At 36.6% G+C, this 22174-nt stretch overlaps 3 protein-coding genes across 5 annotated transcripts; 2 read left to right on the top strand and 1 right to left on the bottom strand.

Moving 5' to 3' along the window:
• The first annotated feature begins 1243 nt into the window (after positions 1-1243).
• LOC132617532 (uncharacterized) lies at positions 1244-7314 on the top strand. Of its 3 annotated transcripts, none has more exons than XM_060332546.1 (3): positions 1244-1398; positions 2961-3365; positions 6896-7314. In XM_060332546.1, the coding sequence occupies exons 2-3, from the start codon at positions 3009-3011 to the stop codon at positions 6923-6925; spliced, it is 387 nt and encodes a 128-aa protein (XP_060188529.1). In that variant the 5' UTR covers positions 1244-1398; positions 2961-3008; the 3' UTR covers positions 6926-7314. The 3 variants fall into 3 exon arrangements, with proteins under 3 accessions (XP_060188529.1, XP_060188531.1, XP_060188530.1); XM_060332548.1 differs by having other exon boundaries at positions 1259-1398; positions 2998-3365; XM_060332547.1 differs by lacking the exon at positions 1244-1398 and adding an exon at positions 1505-1671.
• A 2734-nt stretch (positions 7315-10048) lies between these two features.
• Positions 10049-14465, top strand: LOC132618161 (uncharacterized). Its single transcript, XM_060333223.1, has 2 exons — positions 10049-10204; positions 13819-14465. Exon 2 carries the CDS (start codon positions 13821-13823, stop codon positions 14175-14177), a length of 357 nt encoding a protein of 118 aa, XP_060189206.1. The 5' UTR covers positions 10049-10204; positions 13819-13820; the 3' UTR covers positions 14178-14465.
• Positions 14466-16192: 1727 nt separating this feature from the next.
• On the bottom strand, positions 16193-17268 carry LOC132619596 (mitogen-activated protein kinase kinase kinase 20-like). The gene has a single exon (XM_060334451.1). It carries the CDS (start codon positions 17159-17161, stop codon positions 16193-16195), a length of 969 nt encoding a protein of 322 aa, XP_060190434.1. The 5' UTR covers positions 17162-17268.
• Positions 17269-22174: the final 4906 nt, after the last annotated feature.

Raw genomic sequence — 22174 nt, 5'->3', positions numbered from 1 at the left:
GCAAATAAAACAAATACAAGAGTTCAGTGAATATTCTGGTTCTACACAAGTACTACTTTTCGAGAACTTAATTTAGTGATCCATATTTCAAAAGAAAATATTAAAGAAATAAAATTGGGCAAGTTACACATTTGGCCGGCTTGCGAAAAGTAATTACATTCGCTAGCAAAATAATACAAAAAATATACACTATTATGTATCAAAAATGTATATTTTTTGTATCTTATACATTTATATACAAAAATATACATTTGATGGCTATTATTTTGGTGGACGACTATTCAATTTCTCAACAAAATTTGTACTGTGGCCTTTCAACTGCATTAATGAATATTGCCCTTATGGTTTGTTGTCAATTTTGTCTTAGCTTGACTTCTTTTGTTGTTGTACCATTTGAGGTAATGTACATAAGTTGGACTAGTATGTCAAGCTCTTTCGCCTTTGTTGAGCTAACTTATCCTTCTCAAATCATCGATAACGGTGTCGGTGCTCTTTTTAATGATTTGCATAAATATTATAGCAGTTAAGGAGAGATTATAATGGTTGAGGGCCGTGGACTTACGACAAAGGTAAAATGGTGACAAGGGGAAGTAATAAAGGTAAAGGTGTGAGAGAGATCGTTTGGACGTGGTACCTTTTGTGTGTTTTTTCAATGTATGTCGTCGGGTGAAGTGGTGGCGTATTAGAGAGCGGACACAATCAGTTCTTATGGTGGTGACTAAGAAAAATGAAATCTGTACAAATTAGCAAAGGAGATGAGAAAATTTAAATCATAAGGACTAATTTAACCGTTTTCCCTCGCAAAAAGCTCTTTGTGCTGGAAAGCTTTAGTTACTAGTGAATACTCATTCTGTTCACTTTTACTTGTCCTGAGACTTTGCACATCCTTTAAGAAACGATAATTGATACGAGTTTTTGAGCACAATACCCAAGTTAATTGATATTTTGTCTTAGGTCTCGGGAAATGATTTTGCAAATAAATAATTAATGCTAAAAGTAAAACATGAAAAAAAGTATTTTTCACTTGATATGCTAAAAGTGATAAGTAAAAATAAATTTATTTTTTATTTTTATAGTGAATAAATAAAAGTTAACACAAGGAGTAAAAGCATATTAAGACCCTCTGATAACAACATATGGTTTACATTTGATACCAATTATTAACAAAGGATAAATTTAAACCATTTCGCAAAGTCCAGGACCAAATTTAAACCTTTCCCCTTTTTTATTCTTCAAAAATGTGTTTGCTGAGGCCATTTCTGCACAAACATCTTTAAAAATGGGACTAAGTTTACAGAGTGGCTCAAATGATGCTATTTGTGCAAATCTCCGAACCGTAAAATTATTTTCATTTCCAATACAGAAAAAAAGCCATCGAGGAGAAGAACTTAATCGTTGGTATGAAGCTCCATATTTTTATTCTTTTCATCAATTTTACATACGAACCTCCTTAATATATATATATATATATATATTTTATTTTTTTTTATTTTTTATTATGGAAAATATTTTTACTAATAAAAGAGAATACTTGTTATCTTGTTTGTAATTGCTTTATATTTGTTCCTAAACGTAACCTAGATTGTTAAACTTCTTATCTCTGTGTTGTGTCCAACTTTACTTATAATTTTCTGGAAACTTATCTTAATACTCACATTCCAACTTTAAATGGTATGTTTCATTCTTCTTGAGAAATATATAATTATTTGAAGTTAAAAAGTGTACATCTGCATTTAGTATTTCTGATTTATGCTAGATTTTAGATTTGTCTTTTTTTTTTTTTTGGCAATGGAAGTTGTATCTTTTGGTTATTTTGTCATCCACGTTGAAAGATTTAGGGTGTGTTAAAAAATATATTCCAATTTTCTCATATTTGGTTGATCGGAATTTTTGGAAAACAAACTCCTTAAAAATGAGGAAAATGATTTCTTTAAGAGTTAATGGTCAAAAACATACCTGAATTATCACTTTTTTCGCGAGTTTCACACCCCAACTATAAATTCTTCCCTTTTCCTACCTGAACTATCACCATCTATGTATGAAAACACACCTCGAAGCTGAGTAGGCCAACTATCAACTATTCTCTTTCCTACCTGAACTGTCACCATATACTCAACTAGGTGTATTTTAATACATAGATGATGATAGTTCAGCCAAGAAAAAAGAATAGACGGTGATAGTTCATGTAGGAAAAAGGAAGTGATAGTTCAGGTGTGTTTTTGACCATTATCTCTTTTATGAAAGTAAGAAAAACAAATTTCATTAGTGACATTCCATACAAATTGCCTCCTCCCTACTCTCCAACACACCCCACTCCTACTCCTACCCCACATAGCTCCCATCCTCAACACTCACATATCCCCACCCCACCCCACCCTAATAGTGTTTGCCTAGATTAGAGTCCTAGATTATATTCAAACACTTTTTGGACAATGTTTTTTGTTTACTTACCAATATCAGAAAATAAGTAAGAAATCACTTATTTTCCGAAAAACTTTATTTGTAGAAAACATTTTCTTTCATAACAAACACAACCTTAACTAATCTCAACTTCTTCTATAAATGTAGTTTTATATCACATTCTTTTGTTGCTCACTGAATTGTATCCAGCTTTAACTATATTCTTCATTCTTTTTGAAAGATACATAGTTATTTGAAGTGAGGCAAGTATATATCTGCATTCAGTATTTTTTCAGTTATTCTTGATTTTAGGTTGGCTTAAAAGTTGCATCTTTTGGTTATTTTATTGTTGGTTAATTTTTATTTGCATCAGGTGTTTATATCAATTCAGTTCAACTTATTATAGTTAAATGATTTAATGAGATGAAAATATGCATTAATCATCATGGTTAAGTGATGAAGTTCTATGTGCAAGTACATATCATCTATTTATTGGTTTGGTAGAGTAAGCTATTACACCTTTTATTGTCATCGTTGGAGGATTTAATTAATCCCGACAGGTTGAGATTGAGATTTTCATCGAATTTTTCTAAGAAGCAAAAGAGAAGATGTTGAAGTTCTTGTCAAAGGTGAAGATCCAGTTCAATGCTCTAGACCCACGAACAGCTTCATGTATGGAGTTTTTGGCTCAGTGTAATGCCCCTAAAGCCAAAGAATCGAACCCAAGTTGTCAAGTACTGGTCAAGCGCCGCACCGATGACCAACCACCTCAAATCACTGTCACCTTCGTAAACGGAGTCGAACAAACCTATGATGCCACTTCTACACCTGCACAGGACATTCGTAAGATGATTCTTGAAAAGGGTCAGTATCTTGAGACTGAACAAATGTTCCGTGAAGCTGGTGAGAAGTGGCCCGTTATTGTTCCTGATGATGAGCTCCAACAACCATTTCTTGGTATAAAGGTGCTAGCTTTTCCCTTTTCCATTAGTGCTATGTGATTTGAGGCAAATCGTCGAACAGATTGAGTGCATTGCAAAGACCTCTGCTTATGTTTATTTTTGTGCGTAAAAAATCTGATCTTTTTATGGATTTTTAGAGAAATTGTTGTTTTGTTTTATATATGATTTTTGAAGGATGTGAGTTTATATGTAAGATTCTCTAGTGGCTTGTCAAAAAGGATGAAAAAGTGAATTTTTGTAGTTGTATTCATGATTGTGGTCGAGGCAATTCGTTGAACAGATTGCATGCATTGCTTTTTAGACCTCTGCTTATGTTTATTTTTACGGAAAAGGGCCAAAATTACCCCTGAACTTTGAAAAATAGTTCATCCATACCCTTCGTTATACTTTAGGGCCAATTATACCCTTACAGTTATACTATGGGATCAGTTATACCCATCTGTCTAACTGTTGCCACGTGGCATCATCCCAGCCCTTCAAAATTATTTTACCCTCAAATAATTTTTTACTCACTAAAATAACTCAATCCGACCCGAATTTTTTTTTTCAGCAAAAATAATACGGATAATTTTTATATTTTTTTCTGGAAAAATTATCCGTATTATTTTTGCTGAAAAAAAAAAATTCGGGTCGGATTGAGTTATTTTAGTGAGTAAAAATTATTTGAGGGTAAAATAATTTTGAAGGGCTGGGATGATGCCACGTGGCAGCAGTTAGACAGAAGGGTATAATTGACCCCATAGTATAACTGTAAGGGTATAATTGGCCCTAAAGTATAACGAAGGGTATGAATGAACTATTTTTCAAAGTTCAGGGGTAATTTTGGCCCTTTTCCGTTATTTTTAATTTGTGCGTAAAAAAATCTGATCTTTTTATGGTTTTTAGACAATTTGTTGTTTTGTTTCATATATGATTTTTGAAGGATGTGAGACCTTATATATACAACATACCCAGTGAAATCCCACAAAGTGGGGTCTGGGGAGGGTAGAGTGTACGCAGACCTTATATAAGATCCTCTAATGGCTTGTCAAAGAAGGATGAAAAAGTGAAACTTTTTGTTGTATTAGAGGTGTTGCATACTTGCATTCATGATTGTGTTAGTATGTAGTGGCAAAAAATGTGCTTAATTCTGAGAGCTCTATGGAAATTCCAATTTTCTATAATCGACCCCTGATTGAGATTGTTTTTTAATCCACTTATTTGTTCTTATCTGCTGGGGTATCTTTCAAGTTTTGGAACTTCTGTTTTCTGATGCTTAATAGAACTATTCTTAGTTCATTAGCATTTGTTACTACCCCATGAGAATTAACCAGACCAGAGAGCTATTAAAACTAAAAAGTGCTTCCGTTTTTGTACAAACTTGAGCAGAATAAAGATGTCCTACTGTACTAGTTAGTCGAAATTTGTTTACCTAATTGATTATTTGTATAGGACACAACCTTAATATCAGTACAACAACAACAAAATACCCAGGTTAATCCCACAAAGTGGGGTCTGAGAAGGGTAGAGTGTACGCAGACCTTACCCCTACCGGGGAGGTAGAGAGGCTATTTCCGATAGACCCTCGACTCAAAGAACAACCTAAATATCAGTGGCATAATTAACAGACCAAGATTAACAGGTTGATATCTTTATAATCCTTCCAGTTCTCTGAAATATTAAAAGCTTGCTTTGACCTACTTATCCAAAAAAAGCTTGCTTTGACGTAACATTTTATTTCCCAGCTATAATCTATGCCAATGTGTGTGACTCTATGTCCATCTCTGTGTTTGTGTATGTGCGTGTTTATTTTTTATTCTAAATGATGTGTGAGAAAGCAGTTCTTAGAGAGCTGAAAGTATGTTTATCATGTGGGAAGTGATCAACTATCATTATTAAGGGTCCTAAAGAGATGCAACCAAGGTATTCATCTTTGTTAGGCAGCTGAGGTCAGGCATATGTTTATATTTTTGCCCTAGTAATGGTGGTGGGCCATAGGTAGGGCATATATTTCCCAAGGCATTACCTGTCCAAAAAGATCAGTGGAATCTAGTCGATGTCCAAAGTTGGGACTGTAAGTGCTGCAATAAAAGGGGTTTTATGTCTGACTTGCTACATTTTACAGGTAATGAATGTAGTGATTTTAAGGAGCTTTGTGGATTGAAACCAAACCCTTGGGAAAATTATGTTAAAATAAATGGATAAGAGACTTTGAGGAGCTTTCTGTTTTTAACCCAATCATTTGATAACAGCAAGAATTTGCTTCTTGGTAGTTGTACTAATTTTGTTGCCATCGAAAGAGTTACTCTTGTTGAGATGCTTCAAGATCAATTTAACCCAATCAGAACAGCTAAATGCTGAATGCAAAGTGTCAAATAATGGAAGACATCTTGAGAGGATATGAATGGTGAGGTGAGGACGGGGGTTCCAAGCTTTATGAATTACTAGGCACTTGTACTTAAGTAGTTTTTAAAGAGCTTGACTGAGTCTTAAAGAATAAATCTCTATTTGTCCATAAAGTGGTTGATTAGGCTAGCTACCCAGGGTCTTTTCCAAAAAAAGAGAAAGAAACGTCTAGGTTACCCGAGGAAAAGACGAGACTCCTGAGGAAAAGCAATACGAAGTGTTATTTAGGAAGAGATCTACGCTTTCAGATGTTAAAACCTATGAAGCACAGATGCCTAATTCAAGCTCACACAGTCAATCAATAGGTCTAGGTCTTGAACATGCCTTAAACACTAGCCTAATGTACCTGTTTGTCTGTATTTCTGAATTTTTGGTTGTTTGTCCTCTGGACCATTGGTACACCAAGTTTCACTGTTGTTATGGGATACTTTGTGGTTTCTTCATCTTTTCCCTCTCGTTCTCTCCTCTTTACTTCCTGTTTCTCCCCTATGTTCTGCTTGTCCTAAAACTGTGCTTCGTTCTGAATATGAAAGAGATTTTAGACATTTAAAATTACATGTATTTACCCGCAAGGGTGGCTCAGTTGGTTGAGCATGGGGCTTTCATAATGGAGGTCTCAGGTTCGAAACCCCCTACCTACGACAGCAGGGGATTTGCCTCCTTCTGGGTTGAGCTCGTCGCACCGGGCTTGCCTAGTGCGGGTTACCTCTCCTGTGTGGTTTGCGAGTTATTGCACAGGAGCTGGGTTTACCCTGTGCGCACCCGAAGGGTAGCGGCTGCGGGTTCCCATGTCATAAAAAAAAAATTAAAAAAAATTACATGTATTTCTTTTTTCAGAGATATGAATCATAATCTCTCTATCCTTTTCCGTTTTTAGAAAATGATCAAGCTTTCTAAGAAAATTATGTCTAGCATATGTAGTGTTCTGCTCCCCAAAAATTAGAAATTATTTGTGGTTGTAAGGACCTTGTTCCGTAATGACTCTTACCTATTCGAGAGGGAGAGAGAGAGGTTCTGAAAATCAAGGAAAATATTGAATCTTTTTGCTAGCTAATTGTACCAACAACAAGTTTGTCTATTTGAAAATTTGTTATTTCTAATGATTTATATGGTTCAGCTCTTGACTTTATTTATTTTCAAAATTTCAGCCAAAGAAGGCAGAAGAGAAGAAGCAGTGATCACAGCTGCACACACTTAGCTTGTTGGGGGCATTTTCTCAGAATCAGATCAACTGCGACATTACAAAGTTCTAATTCAGAGAGATGGATCTTCAAATAGGGGCAAAGCTATCTATCTTTTCTTGTTGGATGTATGTTAACAAGAATATTAGATTTGTACTAGGATCATGAACATGCTGCCATTGTGTTGTGAGACTGTAAAATGCCTCTCCAAATTCTCATGTCTTCTACCCTTCTCTCTGCAAAAGAATAAGATATCCTTCTTAATGATTTGATTCCATTTTGGGATTGACTCTGGTAATACTGTATCCACAACCATTGTATGGGTACTCAAGGGTCCTCTTTAAGTTTACCAGGCAGTTAAGTTTAGTAGCTTTGTTGATAAGAAAGCAGTTTTCTTTGAAGTGCCAGTCACTGTTTTATGGTGTTCTACGTCTCACTTTTCAAATATTAGTTGTTTTGGCAAACTTAATATCCATCATCGTTTTCTCCGAGGATGGATCTATCTTTCTATTCATATATATTACTAATCAAAATGGATTTCTATAGTGTTGTAGCGTAGTAAGAAGCCCTATTCCTTTCAACCAAGAGGGAGTGAATTTGGATATATTATCGAAATGGTTAGCTCCATCTATAAATCTTTTGCATCAAAAGTCGAATAATTCGATGGATTGGAATGAATTTTTAAAGGATGCAGTTCTTTCAGTCAGTATAGCTTATTTCGGAATATTTATAGCATCCTTTTTATATAAACCCAGAATTATCCGAATGTCCAAACTTTTCCAAGCTAACCTGCAGATAGATTATGAAAAAGTAGAAACTAACTTTTATGATGCTGCTCATTAACTTGATGAAACAATGGATAGTGTCCATTAAAGTCTATTACCTTTCTGTCTTTACTCTGTAAACAGCTCCTTCCTCTTCTTATAAAAGATTGCATTATTGGATCATTTTCCTCCCAAACCCAAAACCTCTCCAATATCTACATCAGGATGAGAGGGAACTTGAGAAGAGAACATTATAAGAACTTCTAAAGTACAATAGTCATTATTACCACAAATGGGCATTCGTCTCTGGTACTTACAAAAAGAAATAAAAAAGTTACCTAGTCAAGTCAGATGTACATCAAATAAATGCATGTGAATTTCTTTTGATATTTTAAAGGAATGCATAATAACAACATACCCGGTGCAGTCCACAAGTGGGGTTCGGGGAGGGTAGGATGTATGCAGACCTTACTCCTATTTTGGTGGGTATAGAGAAACTGTTTCTGATAGATCCTCGACTCAAAAGGAAAGAAAAGAATTTGAGACATGATATAAAAAAACATACGACAACAAAATATTAAGATAAAAAACAAATGGTAAACAGTAATACACATCGAAGAAAGTAAACTACGCGATTACTAACTCAATGCTACTAATAAGGAGAACACTCGACTACCTACTAACCTTCTACCCTAATCCACGACCTCCGTACCTTCCTATGTGGGACATGTCCTAAGAAAGCTGAAGTTGCGCCATGTCATGTCATGTCTAATCACATTCCCTTAGTTCTTCTTCGGCCTATCTCTATCTCTCCTAACTCCTGCCATAGCCAACCTTTCACACCTCCTTAGTGGTGTGCATACATCTCCTCTTCACGTGCCCGAACCATCTCAGTCTCGCTTCCCTCATCTTGTTTGCCACAGGGGCCACTTCCATCTTGTCCCGTATAACTTCGTTCCTAATCATATCCCTCCTAGTATGCCCACACATCCATCTGAGCATCCTCATCTCCGCTACACTCTGTCCCATATAACAAGGTTGGTCTCAGCCGCACTCTATAGAATTTACCCATAAGCCTTGGCGACACATTCTTATCCCTTAGTACCCCAGATACGAGCTTACATTTCACCCACCCCGCCCTAATACAATGTGCGACATCATCATCAATCTCCCTATCTCCTTAAATTATAGACCCAAGATACTCGAAACTACTTTTTTTGGCTAGGACTTGTGTATCGATCTTCACTTCCACCTCCACCCCCTGCGTCACACCACCGAACTTGCACTCAAGTTACTTTGTCCTAGTCCTACTTAACCTGAAACCTTTCGACTCTAGGGTCTGTCCCCAAACTTCAAGCCTATCGTTGACTCCATCACATGTCTTGTCAATTAGAACTATGTCATCAGTGAATAACATACACCACGGCACCTCTCCCTAAATATGTCGTGTCAATTCGTCCATCACTAGTGCAAATAAGAATGGACTAAAGGTTGATCCCTGGTGCAACCCTATCATGATCGGAGAGTGTTCTCAGTCGCCCCCACTGTTCTAACCTGGGTCCTAGCTCCATCGTACATGTCCTTAATTGCCCTAATGTAAGCTACAAATCCACCTTTAAACTCAAAACACCTCCAAAGTACCTCCCTAGGGACTTTATCGCACGCCCTTTCCAGATCAATGAACCCCATGTGTAAGTCTCTCTTCTTGTCCTCGTACTGCTCCAACAATCTCCTTACAAGATGAATGCTTTCATAGTCAATCGCCCCGGTATGAATCCGAATTGGTTCTTGGATATAAACACACCCTTTCTCATCCTCATCTCGATCACTCTCTCTTAGTTAAATAAATGCATATGAAATGAAAATTCGCCTGTATCTGTTAGAAATTTCCAAATGTACACTTAAACTTTGCATGAATCCTATGACTAGGGGTGGGTATAAATACCGAAGGATCGAAAAAACAGACCTAACCCAATTAATTTGGTTCTTTGGTTCAGTCTCGATTTTATTCTTCTTTAAATGGTTCACTTTTCAGTTTCAGGTCCTGAAATTTTCATTACATAAACCCAAAATATATTTTAGACTGTATTTACGATACATAACTATTGTTTCAACAAACTACAAAACGTAGTTACATTCTGGATTTTGTAGCAAATACACAGTACACACACGTAACTGTGTGTGCTGATACATCTTTTTCACGCTATTCAATATGTGCTGATACAGTCATACATTTGATACCTGCCACCTGATACAGATATAGCTGATACTCGCTTGATACAGCTCTTCCACCAAAACAAGTGTAGCTACATTTCGTAAATACGCAAATTGTAGCTACGTCTTGTAATTAAGCTCCAAGCTGTGCTATTTGATGAAATGTTTTCTCTATATATATAGAGGCCCAAAGCCTGAACCCATTAACCCAAGCCCATCCCTTCATTTCCAAGCGTGAGTAAGCGACGAGGAGCAACTACCGACCGGCATCGGCGATTCTAATTCTCTGTTTATTAAGGTACACATTTTCTCTCTTTATCTCTTCAAAGTTTCCAGATTTTCTCTCTTATCTTCAACCCAGTTCCTTTGCGTGTGCGTGCACCATAGTTGGCTTGATTTTTTTTTTTTGCTTGATTTCTGGTTTCTCTTTTGGGCAATCAGATACATAAATGTTGAAACTTAGTTTTTTTTATTTGGAAGAATTAAAGCTTGTTTTTGCTGCATTTGGTATTGGACTCCTGGGAAACACAACATTTTGGTTTGAAATTTGTTGGATAAATAGCCAGAATTTGGTTTGTTTTTAATTAAACAATGTACAGAATAATAGCTTTAAGCGAATAACTTGTATGTTAAAATAATTGGCTAGTTTTAATCAGTTAATCTTAAGAAATAAAAATCCTCTGGTTAGGATTTTGAATTAAGAAGTGAGATTTCTCAGCACCTATATGGGAACCACTGCATACCTTAAAGAAAGGCATATTTGATAAACCAATTCCTCTAGCACTGGAAAATAGACTTAAGAAATAGCTCTTGATTTCACAACATGGTGAAACTCCAAGCTAGTTCTTGACTCCGTTTTTTCTAGTGCTAGAGGAATTGGTATATCAAATATGCCTTTCTTTTAATGTATATAGCGGTTCTCATCTAGGCGTTCAAAAATCTGAATTCTTAAGGAATCAAATGGAGAAAAGTTGAGCATGTTCCTCCCTCTCCCCTTCATTTTGTTTTTTTAGGTTTCCTTGGATACTGGTTACAGTACTTTCTAAGACAATACAGTATTATTTTGGATACTGGAACAACTGTATTGATAATTAGCAGCAATTGGTTTTCATAGCCTTAAACCCACCTTTTATGAGCAAAAATGAGATCCCAAAGTTAATTGTCCAAACTAACCCTCAGGGGTTGGCTTGGTGGCAATTGACTTGAGCCTTGGGGTGCTCCCTTTCAAGGTCTCAGGTTCGAAACCCACTGGGTGCAAACAATTTCTGAGGGCCATCGGACTGGGTAAAACCTGAATTAACCGTGGTGCACTTGCGGGAAACTCCTTGCCGAGGGCCTGTGCACCCCCGGGATTAGTCGGGGCTCTAAGAGACCCGGACACCGGTGCTTAATCAAAAAAAAAAAAAAAGTTAATTGTCCAAACTTGGTATTCTCAGATATAAGATACTTTTAGGAAGAATAAGGTGCAATTTTTTATATTTTTTAAGAAAAGTAAGGTTCATTAGTTATAATAGTTAACACCCAGAGAACGCTGGTAAGCTAAATTGCAATAGTTAGTCGGGAGCTAATGAAGTTAATAATGCTGTCCAAGTAAAGATAGAGACTGGTGTGTTTCAAATGATGCAAGGATCTCCTCTTTCCTTCAAAGAACACGTTTCTAGTTTTCGGTCTATCCAATCAAGTTCAAAATTGGTTAAGAGAGCTACGTCCAACAGGGTTGGGTTCATCATCCCGAACCGAAAATGAAAATAATTAGTAGGGAAAGACCGGATCCCTTTTTTCATCAATTGTAGTATCTTTCAGGCAATCCTGTTAGATTTACAATCTTATTTCTATCATAAGAAATGAGGTTTTAACCCACTTTAAAAGATTCCTTAAGGTCATAAAGATGATGAGTTTTGTAACAATCAAGAAACAAAAATAATGATAATGAGTTTTCTGTCGGTAATTTCTTTTTCCAGTCATAGCATATGACATTACCGGTCTTAATCTAAGGAATCCCATCCCTGACGAGCTAGATTGTCAAAACTGTTTTTGGTTATTTCCTCATAGGATATGTAGACAAACAAAAAGAAGAGTCAAAAAGAGTAACAACTTTCCCTGTTATGCAATCAATTAGCACAAATGCCCTGCTTGACCCTTCATCCATCCCAAATTTCCTCCAATAGCCTTGCACCTCAAGTCCTCCACTAACTGTCCTTTTCTACCTGATCCTGTTTGCCAATTGTGATTAGTGGCGGATCCATGTATAGTAATGTTATATCTTTACAAAAGTACTTAAATAGTTATGTATACACCCTAGCTCAAAGATTCATTTGGTGGCAATGGTTATTGGGCGTACCTCTATATGTGAGGTTGGGGTTCAAATCCCACGGTTATCATGGCTTTTTCGTTTCTTTTTCTAGAATTGGGCCCATCCATAGGGATGGATATGTCTGGTGTCCCTTCTTGCATTTTAATTAAGTACTTTTTATTTTCTCTTTGTTTGTTTAGTTTATTCCTTCAAAAACTCAAAGTTTGACGCATTGAAATTCCTATTCTTTTGTCATCGTAAAATCTTGTATAACTAAACTAAGTGCCTATACTAAAACTAGTAGCAGTGGGGGATGTAGTATATACTATATAGTCAATAGGTTCAACTGGTCCACAATTTTGACATGGAATTTAGATATATATGTAAAAAAATACCATTTGTTTTAAAAAAAATAGTTTTGACCCTATAATTTCAATAGTGTAATGAGTCCACCTCCTCGTAATAGTGCACCCGTATTCGTGAAATCCTAGATTTGCTCCTCCCAGTCTGTACCTTGCCGGGCAAGCTGTCTGTACCTTGCCGGGCAAGCTTACATGCTCCAATTGTGTCATTTTCTAGCCGCACTTGCCTTATTCTCAGTCCCATCTTCTATTTTGTTGTTGTCCACATAATTGTAAAAGGTAATAAATGGGACTTTACCTCTCTTGATCTGAAATGAGACATTATCTTTCGAAGATGTTTAAGAGGAGCTTGCACCCAAGAGTGTGGGGCTAGTGGTAAATAAAGTCGGTTTGAGAACTATGAGTTGTTAGGTTCAAATTCTACCAGAGGCAAAAGCACTAGGTTATTTCTTTTTTTGGATGAAGGGCACTAGGTTATTTCTTTTTTTGGATGAAGGGCACTAGGTTATTTCTTCTGATCTATCAAAGCCCCGGTGGACAGAGTTACCCGATACATGTAATGGTGGGAGGTAGCAGGTACCTTGCTGGGATTAGTCGAGGTGCGCACAAGTGGGCCCAGACACCTAGGTTATAGAAAAAAGAAAATGTATTTAAGAGGAGCATCAATATTTTGGAGAAAATGGTACTGGCTAATAGTAGATTTGTAAATTGACCGAAAATTGTGTCTTCAAATGATCAAATCCCTATGCACATTAAGGGGGTTCTTGCTTGTCCGTCAATTCCTTGATGACGTTGATTCATTTTCAGTACCGCTACTGGGGATTTGGTTCGTTTTATAAATGAAACTCACAGGAGTCTGGCTAAAAGAATTCCCTTTGGTCAATGAAAGTGAAGTATAAAAGCTAAGTCTTGAATGATCTGTCAAATTGTAGATCTTGCTTAACTTTTTTTTTTTTTTTTGGGCTTGATTTGTCACTTAGCTCTATGAAGCCATCATTTAGAAGGTAGCTTTGTACTCAACTTTACTATCTGTTACAAGGTTGCTTTATACTCAACTTTCGAGAAATGCAGTTTCGATTCTCACCCTGGAGCTAGTTAGTACTTCTTGTTTTCAGTTTCGAAAAACAAGTAGTACTAATTAGCTCCAGGGTGAGAATCAAAACTGCATTTCTCAAAGATGACAAGTACTTCCGGAATGTTGAGCTCTATCTGAGATTGATGATACTTTCTTTGATGTATTGTTGTTTCGTCAAGCAGAAATGGTGATTCCTCCAGCAGTTAGACCAGACAGAGTGACGAAGTATCTCAAACCTTATGTGCTGAGGATGCACTTCACAAACAATTATGTAAATGCTCAAGTAGTTCACACTCCAACAGCGACAGTGGCTGCTTCTGCAAGCACACAAGAGAAAGGCTTAAGGCTTGCCATGGTAGAAGCAAAAGAAAATACTAGAGATGTTGCTGCTGCTGCAAAAATAGGTAAGTTGTTGGGTGAGCGGTTGCAGGCTAAAGGAGTTCCTGCCATATCTGTTTTCTTTAAGAGAGAACAGAGATACCATGGAAAGGTCAAAGCAGTTATTGATTCAGTGAGAGAAGCAGGCATAGAATTGGTTTGATTGGACCACTTAACTCCGTTTCATCGTCTGCTGGATTTCCTCTCCCAGGCAAAGGATTTATATGTTCTATTTGCCCTTGCATTTCCATTTTCGTCAGTTAGAACTGGAGTCTTGCAAAACGGAGCAGTGTGTGATTTGCAATGTATAAGATGTCACTTTTGACATTCTGTGTGTTTTGAAGCTTCGATTCCAAGAACGCGGTTCATAGCTCCTGGCCCCCACATGCCAGATGGTACTTCGGGTTAAATTTAATTTAGGAAGTACGAGATATGGTTTCTGTTTCGGGTTGAATACCTGAACTTGAAATTCAGATTAAGAAACAGATTAGCAGATGATGCTTCTATTATTGTCTAATAACTTTATAGACTTTCAAACTGAGTATTTATACGTTACGACATATGTTTTATTTTCCCAATTGCGAGTGTGATAGCTGTCTTTACTGGAGTTTTGATGGAATCAAGTAAATTATCTCAGTTATAAAAAAATTGTATTTGTGCATGGAGGAGAATATGCCTACACAAAAATAAAGACAAACTAAGTGGAGCACTGATTTTAAGTACACAGATGCATCAATAGCTTATTCGAAGGTAAAAGATCTGACCCGAGCAACATCGACAAGATGAAAACTAGTGGAATGACAAAGCTAAGTCTCTGCTTCAATAAACTTGCTTTATCATAAAGTAGGACGGCAATTTGGAGATTCAGGATTATAGCTCATTAAAGTGGATTTCTCCTCCAACTAGTTGGGTGAAACTGAATTCTGATGGACGTTCTAAGAGCAATCCTGGACTTAGTGGTGGAGGAGGAATTATTAGGAATGCACATTTGATTACTGCATATGCATCAAATTTGGTACACATGTCTAACAATTTGGCAGAGGCAATGGCCCTACAAGTTGGACTTCAATGGTACAAAGACAAGGGAATCAGATTCCTTGAAATTGAAAGTGACTCTCTTATGTTGTCAATTGGATCAGAGATACTAGCAAGATCCCTTGGAATAGTGCTTCTGTAGTGCTTAATGTTAGAAGATTATTCGAGTCGTTTGAAGAGATCAACATACATCACTGCTATAGGGAAGCAAACAAGGTTGCCGATGTGCTTGCTAATCATGGTTTGGAATGCATTGATACAAATTGGTTTTCTACATATTCCCAACTGCCTTTGAGCTCTAAAGGTGTTTACAATATGGATAAGCTCAGCTTCCCATCTTTTAGAACAAAGATTTCTCAAAGATCTTTCAGTCTTGACAAGCATCTACAAAAGATTTATCTTTATGATGTTCATTAATTCACTTTTGTATAGACAGGGGAGTAAATGTATAGGTTAACATCTCCCTCCCTCTTGGAACATATTTTTGAGATCTTACATGCTAACCTACTTTCATGGCATGGTTGGAGCCTGTTCCACCTGCTGTAGGGTAAGGAGTTCTGAAATATGAACTTCCTCTTTTGTACTGTTGAATCAATAAATATATCCAGGTCCATGCTCATTGAGCAAAGATGGACAAGCTTAAAAAAAAAAAAAAAAAAAAAAATCTCATTAAAGGAACGTCTTGCAAAGCCAATTAAAGAATCCTAAAATTCCAAAGAAGCCTAAATTCATGAATCAGCAACAGAGTTTGCAGTTTAAATTTGGACTGCAATAAAATAGAATAGAGCCTGCAATCAACATACTGAGGCAAAACTGATGCCGCTCACCCATAGCCAAAAATCACATACAAGAAGTCACCCTTCTTCTTTTGTTGTAAGGAGTGTTTATCAGCTATAAGAATATACGATACAGTGTATCTTTTTTTAACTAAGAAGGGGTTGCCCGTGGTCATCATCTTGGTGAAGGCTGCTTATCATACCCTACAAATCCTTAAGGGGATCAAGCCCATGCGTAGTTCTTTACATATGTTACAAATCAATTTTCCATAATCAGTCTATCTGTCGTCAGTACCTAGCAGCTTTAGACGAGTTTCCTTCTCTAATTTCTTCAGATTCTGCTGCTACATTCTGATTAATTAGTGCATCAATGTTCTATAATCAGATCACGAATGTGCGGCTGTGTCTTGAATGCTGTCTTGTGGTGCGGTCTCCGTAAAAGGGACATGTAACTTTGCTTCTTCCTTTTCTTTGCAGGCTGATCAACTAATTTGGACAAATTCAAAAACGGATGCTTCAAAAGCATATCAGCAGTCCACCGCGAGCAAGGATTCTTGACTAGACAACTTCTGAGAAAATCTATTGCTTCTCTTGACAGTTTCTCATTCTCAAGATTTGGTTCCTCGGATGCAATTCGGTCTAGCACATCCGCCTTTGCATCGTCTTCATTCGATTTCCACAGTGGTGTTCCAGTAAGCAACTCATAGACCGTACAACCAACAGCCCAAATATCAACTTCCTGTCCGTACTCGTGGTGGAGCACTGATTCTGGTGCCATGTACCTTCTCGTTCCTCTCAACCCGTGATTTCCATTCCAGCTCTGTTCCAAAGTCAGAGCAAGTCCAAAATCAGCAATTTTGGCAACTTCATCATTGCCCACAAGAAGAATATTGTGCGGCTTTATATCACAGTGAATGATCCCTCGGCCGTGAACTTGACTGAGCCCCAAAAGTACATTCTTTGCGTGCTTTCGAACTTCAAACTCTGGTAGCCCTTTCCCTGAATAATTGTTTTTAAGGCAATCTGCTAGGCTCTCACCAGAGGCATACTCTAGCAATAAATTGTAAAGGAACAACTGATCTTCTTCAGTCATACTAACTCCAAAACAGCGGATTACATAAGGAGAATCTTGAAACAGCTTTGGGAATTCCCTTTCATCTTGAAAAGACTGAGAATGACTTAACATGCAAGATTTTACGGCAATGAGAGGTGGAAGGTGAACATCGTCAAGTGTTTGATCATCATAGAAGTTGAAAGTAGTAGTCGATGCTAAAGAAACAAAATCAAAACCTCCTTTACCTAATATTCTCCCTCTCTTCCACAATACTTCAGCCATTACAACAAGTTCAACAAATTTCTACAAATTTCTATTAGGGTTCTTACTTTGTAAACAAGAGAATGAGTGAAGAAGTATGTATAGCACCAGTGTAAGTATGGAAACTATGTATGATATTAGTGAAGCAGAATGTATAACACCAATAAGGCTTCAGGTCTATATATATAAGCGTAAATATGGAAGCTATGTATGATATTTTTTGTTTTTGTTTCCTAAGCGGTTAGGATTTAAAATTAGGAAAGTTTCCAAGTTCTCTCCCCTCTAGTTAATACAATTAACGGTGATGTATATTACTCATCCTTTTAGGTTTTAAAAAAACATTCACTAGTATTTTTTATGTAGAGAATAATTATGGAAACTAAATACTGCGTATCAGTAGAAAAGTATATCGAAACTAATACGATTTGGAGATTTAAATTATAAAAAATTGTATTTTCCTTTAATGCATAAATAGTGAACAATTAAATATGTAACTATACAAGATAAGTAATATTCTGAATCATAAAATAATAAATGAGTAAATAAAGTAATTATTGTAGGAAAAAAATTCAAAATAATTCCTAACCATTAAAATATATAAGGTCAAATGCTAGTCGTCTAAGCTGCATTTATTTTTATTAAGATTAAGACGTTTGAATCTGAATGCATATCTTAATGATTAAGATGACGTCTCTAGATCTGAACACTGAATAATTAAGACTGTTTGTTTTTCAACATCTGAATGTTCATAATTTTTTATTTTAAACTTATTATATATAAAATTTAAATAAAAGAGTAACTAAATATTATATCAACAAAATATTTTAAGAAAATGTTGATATAACAATTAGATCAAACTTTATAAAACATGAAAAATTAATATAGAATGAGCATTTTTACATAAAAAGTAAAGTATCCAAAGTACAAGACTACATATATTCAAGAAAGATTTTTTTCCTTTACACCCCACCACATCCCCCCCCCCCCCCCCCCCGCAAAAAAAAAAGTAGAGTGCATTTTTGGAGTTTGCCGAAAATAAAATGAAAAAAAATCTTTGGAGACTCTCTCCATCCCGAGTCCGGAACCAAAATAACCCCAAAAAAGTGCTTTTGAACCAAAATATTCCAACCAAAAAAAGGTGACAAAACTATCTTTAGCGCAGTAATTTACTGCGCTAAAGGAGTTAAGTGTAACGATGACGTTAACTCCTTTAGCGCAGTAAAGTACTGCGCTAAAGGGCCCCTTTTTTTTTTTTTTTGGTTAACCCCTCTTTCTTTACACTTTTTAACGTACTTTGACCATAGATTAATCATGCTTCAGGACCTCAAAACTTCAATATTTTATATAGAACCCTACTTATTTTTGTGCAATTAATAAGGTAGGCTCAATACATCAAGGATGAGCAAAACTTCGGATTGCCGTTTTAGTGGTTGAAAAGTGCTCGAACTCCATTTTTGTTTGAAGACTTGGTGTCATTAGCTTTAAGTTCTTTATGAAAATACTTAAACTTGTTCATTAATAATAAACCGAAAGTAGTAAAAATACAATCATCAAAAAAAGAAAAAACTTAAAATACATTCATCAATTCGTGCCCTTGAGTTGATGAAAAACTAAATATACTGATATTTTTCAAAATAACAAGATCATCATAAATTAAACTTAAAACTAAAATCACAATATTCTTAATCATCAGCAGAATAGAAGTCCTCAATATCGTCCTTAGAAAACTATTGGCGTTTTCTTAAGACATCTTTTTTCAGTAGATGTTAGTTCTCTACCGGTTGATGATGCTTGTTCTTCGGCCAACTTTAGCATGTAAAATCTACATCATCTTGCCAGCATTCTGTTGTTTTCTTTTCTAATCCTTTGTACGACAAGCTCGCAAGTTTCTGGATTTACTTGAGGCATGGTTATTGAGTACCTTGTTGGGATTTGAACGTTGAGATTGTCCAAGTCACGAACAAGACGTTCTGATTCGACAAGCCGATGTGACCATTCTCGGCGTAAACCGCAATAATATTCTTGCGGATCTGAATATTTCACACTACAGAAATCATCATTAAGCTCTATAAGAAGGTGAGGATTTAGCTCGTGTAGTTTGAAATCACTGTTATCACTCAAAAAACTGCTATGATTTGAACTCTCATCATCACTGCTATTTGGTTCTTTTGGACGGAGTAAAGACCAAGCTGCGTTTCTACTACTCGACATTGAATACGTTGTAGTCTAATAATAATAGAAAGCGCTACTTATGTAGTTTAAACCCCTATGTACCCCTAGTTGGGCGGGGGGTGGTCTTTATGACCCTACCTACTTCCTTTATATAAAAAATATTAATCTTCATCGGACATCTCACAGTCCGAATCCCATTTGGATCTAAATCTTGTGCTACCATGTACAGCATATTCTACCAAGGTAATGTATTTGCATCCGATTGTTCTCTCCACGAAAACAGTTAAGAGCAAAATTAAACTCTTGTGGAGTTCCACGAGGCATTGACATAGCACGTTTTTTTGGGCGTTTAAGCCCTACTGACGCTAACTTTTGCTCCAGTGCTACAGCCTCCCTAACACGCCAATTCCGCTCATCTGTCATCATATTGTTGTAACGTTGGTTGTATCTCTCGTTTGGGTTGTTCGAGTATTCAAAATCTTCACCCAATTCCCATGTCCTACCCATTGCGTCGAATATGTCTCCTGGAGAGAACGATATAACACGACTAATATCTCTAAATTGGTGAAAAAATGACATAGTAACTTAATTTTGTGTGGTTGGTAGTTATTCATCAAATTACGTTATATAACACTTGCTGCATGAAACCCAAAGTTTGATTCAAATTATGACGTTTTTCTGTATGACGGCTGAGGGTGTCACACGGTGCAGTGATATAGCGCAATAAATTACTGCGTTATTTTGACATAACGCAGTATTTTACTGCGCTATTCTGCCATCCACTGACATAACACGGTTAATTCATTCGTTATGCAACACTCCGTACTTAATTTGATTTGACGTAACACTGCAAGACACACTAATTGCATGCATGCGTTGGTTGAATATTCAAACTTCAAACCTTATTAATATAGATTTTGTATGAAAAGAAAAAATTCTAGTTTCATCCAACTTTTACATTTTGTACTCCTACTAAATTAGTCAAAAAATGGAACATGTTCCAAAAATTAGAGTTTCTTTATTCTGGGACGGAGAAATTATATTCGAGGAAAATAATTTCCGCTATGGTTCTTCCCCAAAATACTATGTTAAGTTTCCACTTGACTTAAAATTCTCAAAACTACTCCAAGCCTTGTTTAATAGACTACAAGTTAGTAGGAGTGATTTTGATTTAAATATAATTGGAAGATATCCAATGTCATTTACACCGCAAGGTGTAACTAGTTATGAACGGTGGTACATTCAAGATGATGGTTCTTTGATGAATTATTTGAAGGCGCCTTATGATTATAGGGAATGCATAACTTTAAATGTCCTTGAAATGTACATAGAGAAGGTTCCCATTAATTGACTTGAATTCATGGCTAGGGCTCCTCGGGAAGCCGGAAATAGACCTTATCGGGAAGCCTCGTCTAGAATTCAGGCTGAAGTTACTCAAACGGAACCTACTTATGAATACAATTAGCCTGACATGAGTACTTATGAAGGCATTTTGACGAACCAAATGCCTCTGGATAGTTTAAGTTAGCAATTTGATGGGCAGTGGTAAATATTCATTATTTACATTATTATTATTATTATTATTATTATGTGTAGTGGCACTTGAATGCTACTAATAATGTTGATTATATTTTTTAGGGGTTATACACCTGATATGGATCATATCAGACAGTATTTTCAATCGGGATGGATGAATCAGGTTGGAACATCCTCAGCCTATCCAACAACTCAAAACGATGGTCCTTCCTCAAGTTTCGGTGCTGTTGATTACTATCGGTACGTCTATTTTTTTAACATCAATAGTATTATTTGATGTATAGTAGTTAAAATACTCTACTTTCTTATGTAGGGAGAATGTGGTAGTTACCATTGTTATTGCTTAAGGTATTTGAAGGCAAACTTCCAAAAGGCATATCGAAGCCTAGCACTTTGCAATTGGATATGGGCGGCTGCAACAGAGCATCAAGAGAAGAAGTTTCACCTACAGATAGACATTATTAGGCGGCGGATGAGGAAGCCTTCCACTGGTTGAATGCAATTGATAAAGACAAATGGATATTACACCAGGATGAAGGTAGGGGATGGGGTATGCTGACAACAAACAGCTCTGTGTCATTCAATGGCTTGTTGAAATCTGCACGGGGACTACCCGTCACCGCAATGGTGAGAATGACTTTTAAGCAGGTTGTGGAGCGGTTCGTCAATAGATCAAAAGAGGCCAAAGCATTTGCGGCAGAAGGCCTAAGATGGATGCCAAAACCGTCAAAAGTGTTTGAGTACCACAAATTTAAGGCTTAGCAACACGACCGGATAGAGTATAACTATGCAGAGCACATATTTGAACTCACAACAAGTGTGCACCAAGGTAAAGGAGGTAACGTCCACACAATTTGTGAGATTCCAAGAACATGCACATGTGGCAAGTGGCAATCATATCACATGCCATGTTCCCATGCCTTCAAGTGTTTTATCGCAATGGGAAAGAACGCCTCCCCGTACATGGCTGAGGAATATACAGTTTAAAATTATGCAAAAACGTACACTGAAAGGTTCTACTCACTCGGTAGTGAGGGTTATTGGCCACCGAATCCATTTTCAATGGTTGTAAATAAAACATTTATCCGTGAATTCAAAAAGAAAGCATACTCCCGTATTCATAATAAAATGGATGTTCCACCAGGAAGATACACTCGAAAATTCTCATTTTGCAATTATGTTGGTTATGATAAGCGCAAGTGTCCCTTACGGCATGGTGGTCAAACTACATCTCGCAGTGAAAGTACCTCTCGTGGTGGAGGAAATTTTCGTGGTGGTGGCAGATCTATTGATGGTGGCACATCTCGCGGTGGTGGCGAAAGATCA

This window comes from Lycium barbarum, chromosome 11 (assembly GCF_019175385.1).
Source record: "Lycium barbarum isolate Lr01 chromosome 11, ASM1917538v2, whole genome shotgun sequence".
Lineage (NCBI taxonomy): Eukaryota > Viridiplantae > Streptophyta > Magnoliopsida > Solanales > Solanaceae > Lycium > Lycium barbarum.
Note: the sequence above shows the minus strand (reverse complement) of the source record. Positions and strands in the feature narration are given on the sequence as shown.

Coding starts and splice junctions, on each gene's coding strand:
- LOC132617532 (XM_060332546.1), top strand. CDS start 3,009: ATGTTGAAGTTCTTGTCAAAGGTGAAGATCCAGTTCAATGCTCTAGAC. Junction 3,366..6,895: donor AACCATTTCTTGGTATAAAG/GTGCTAGCTTTT, acceptor TCAAAATTTCAG/CCAAAGAAGGCAGAAGAGAA.
- LOC132618161 (XM_060333223.1), top strand. CDS start 13,821: ATGGTGATTCCTCCAGCAGTTAGACCAGACAGAGTGACGAAGTATCTC.
- LOC132619596 (XM_060334451.1), bottom strand. CDS start 17,161: ATGGCTGAAGTATTGTGGAAGAGAGGGAGAATATTAGGTAAAGGAGGT.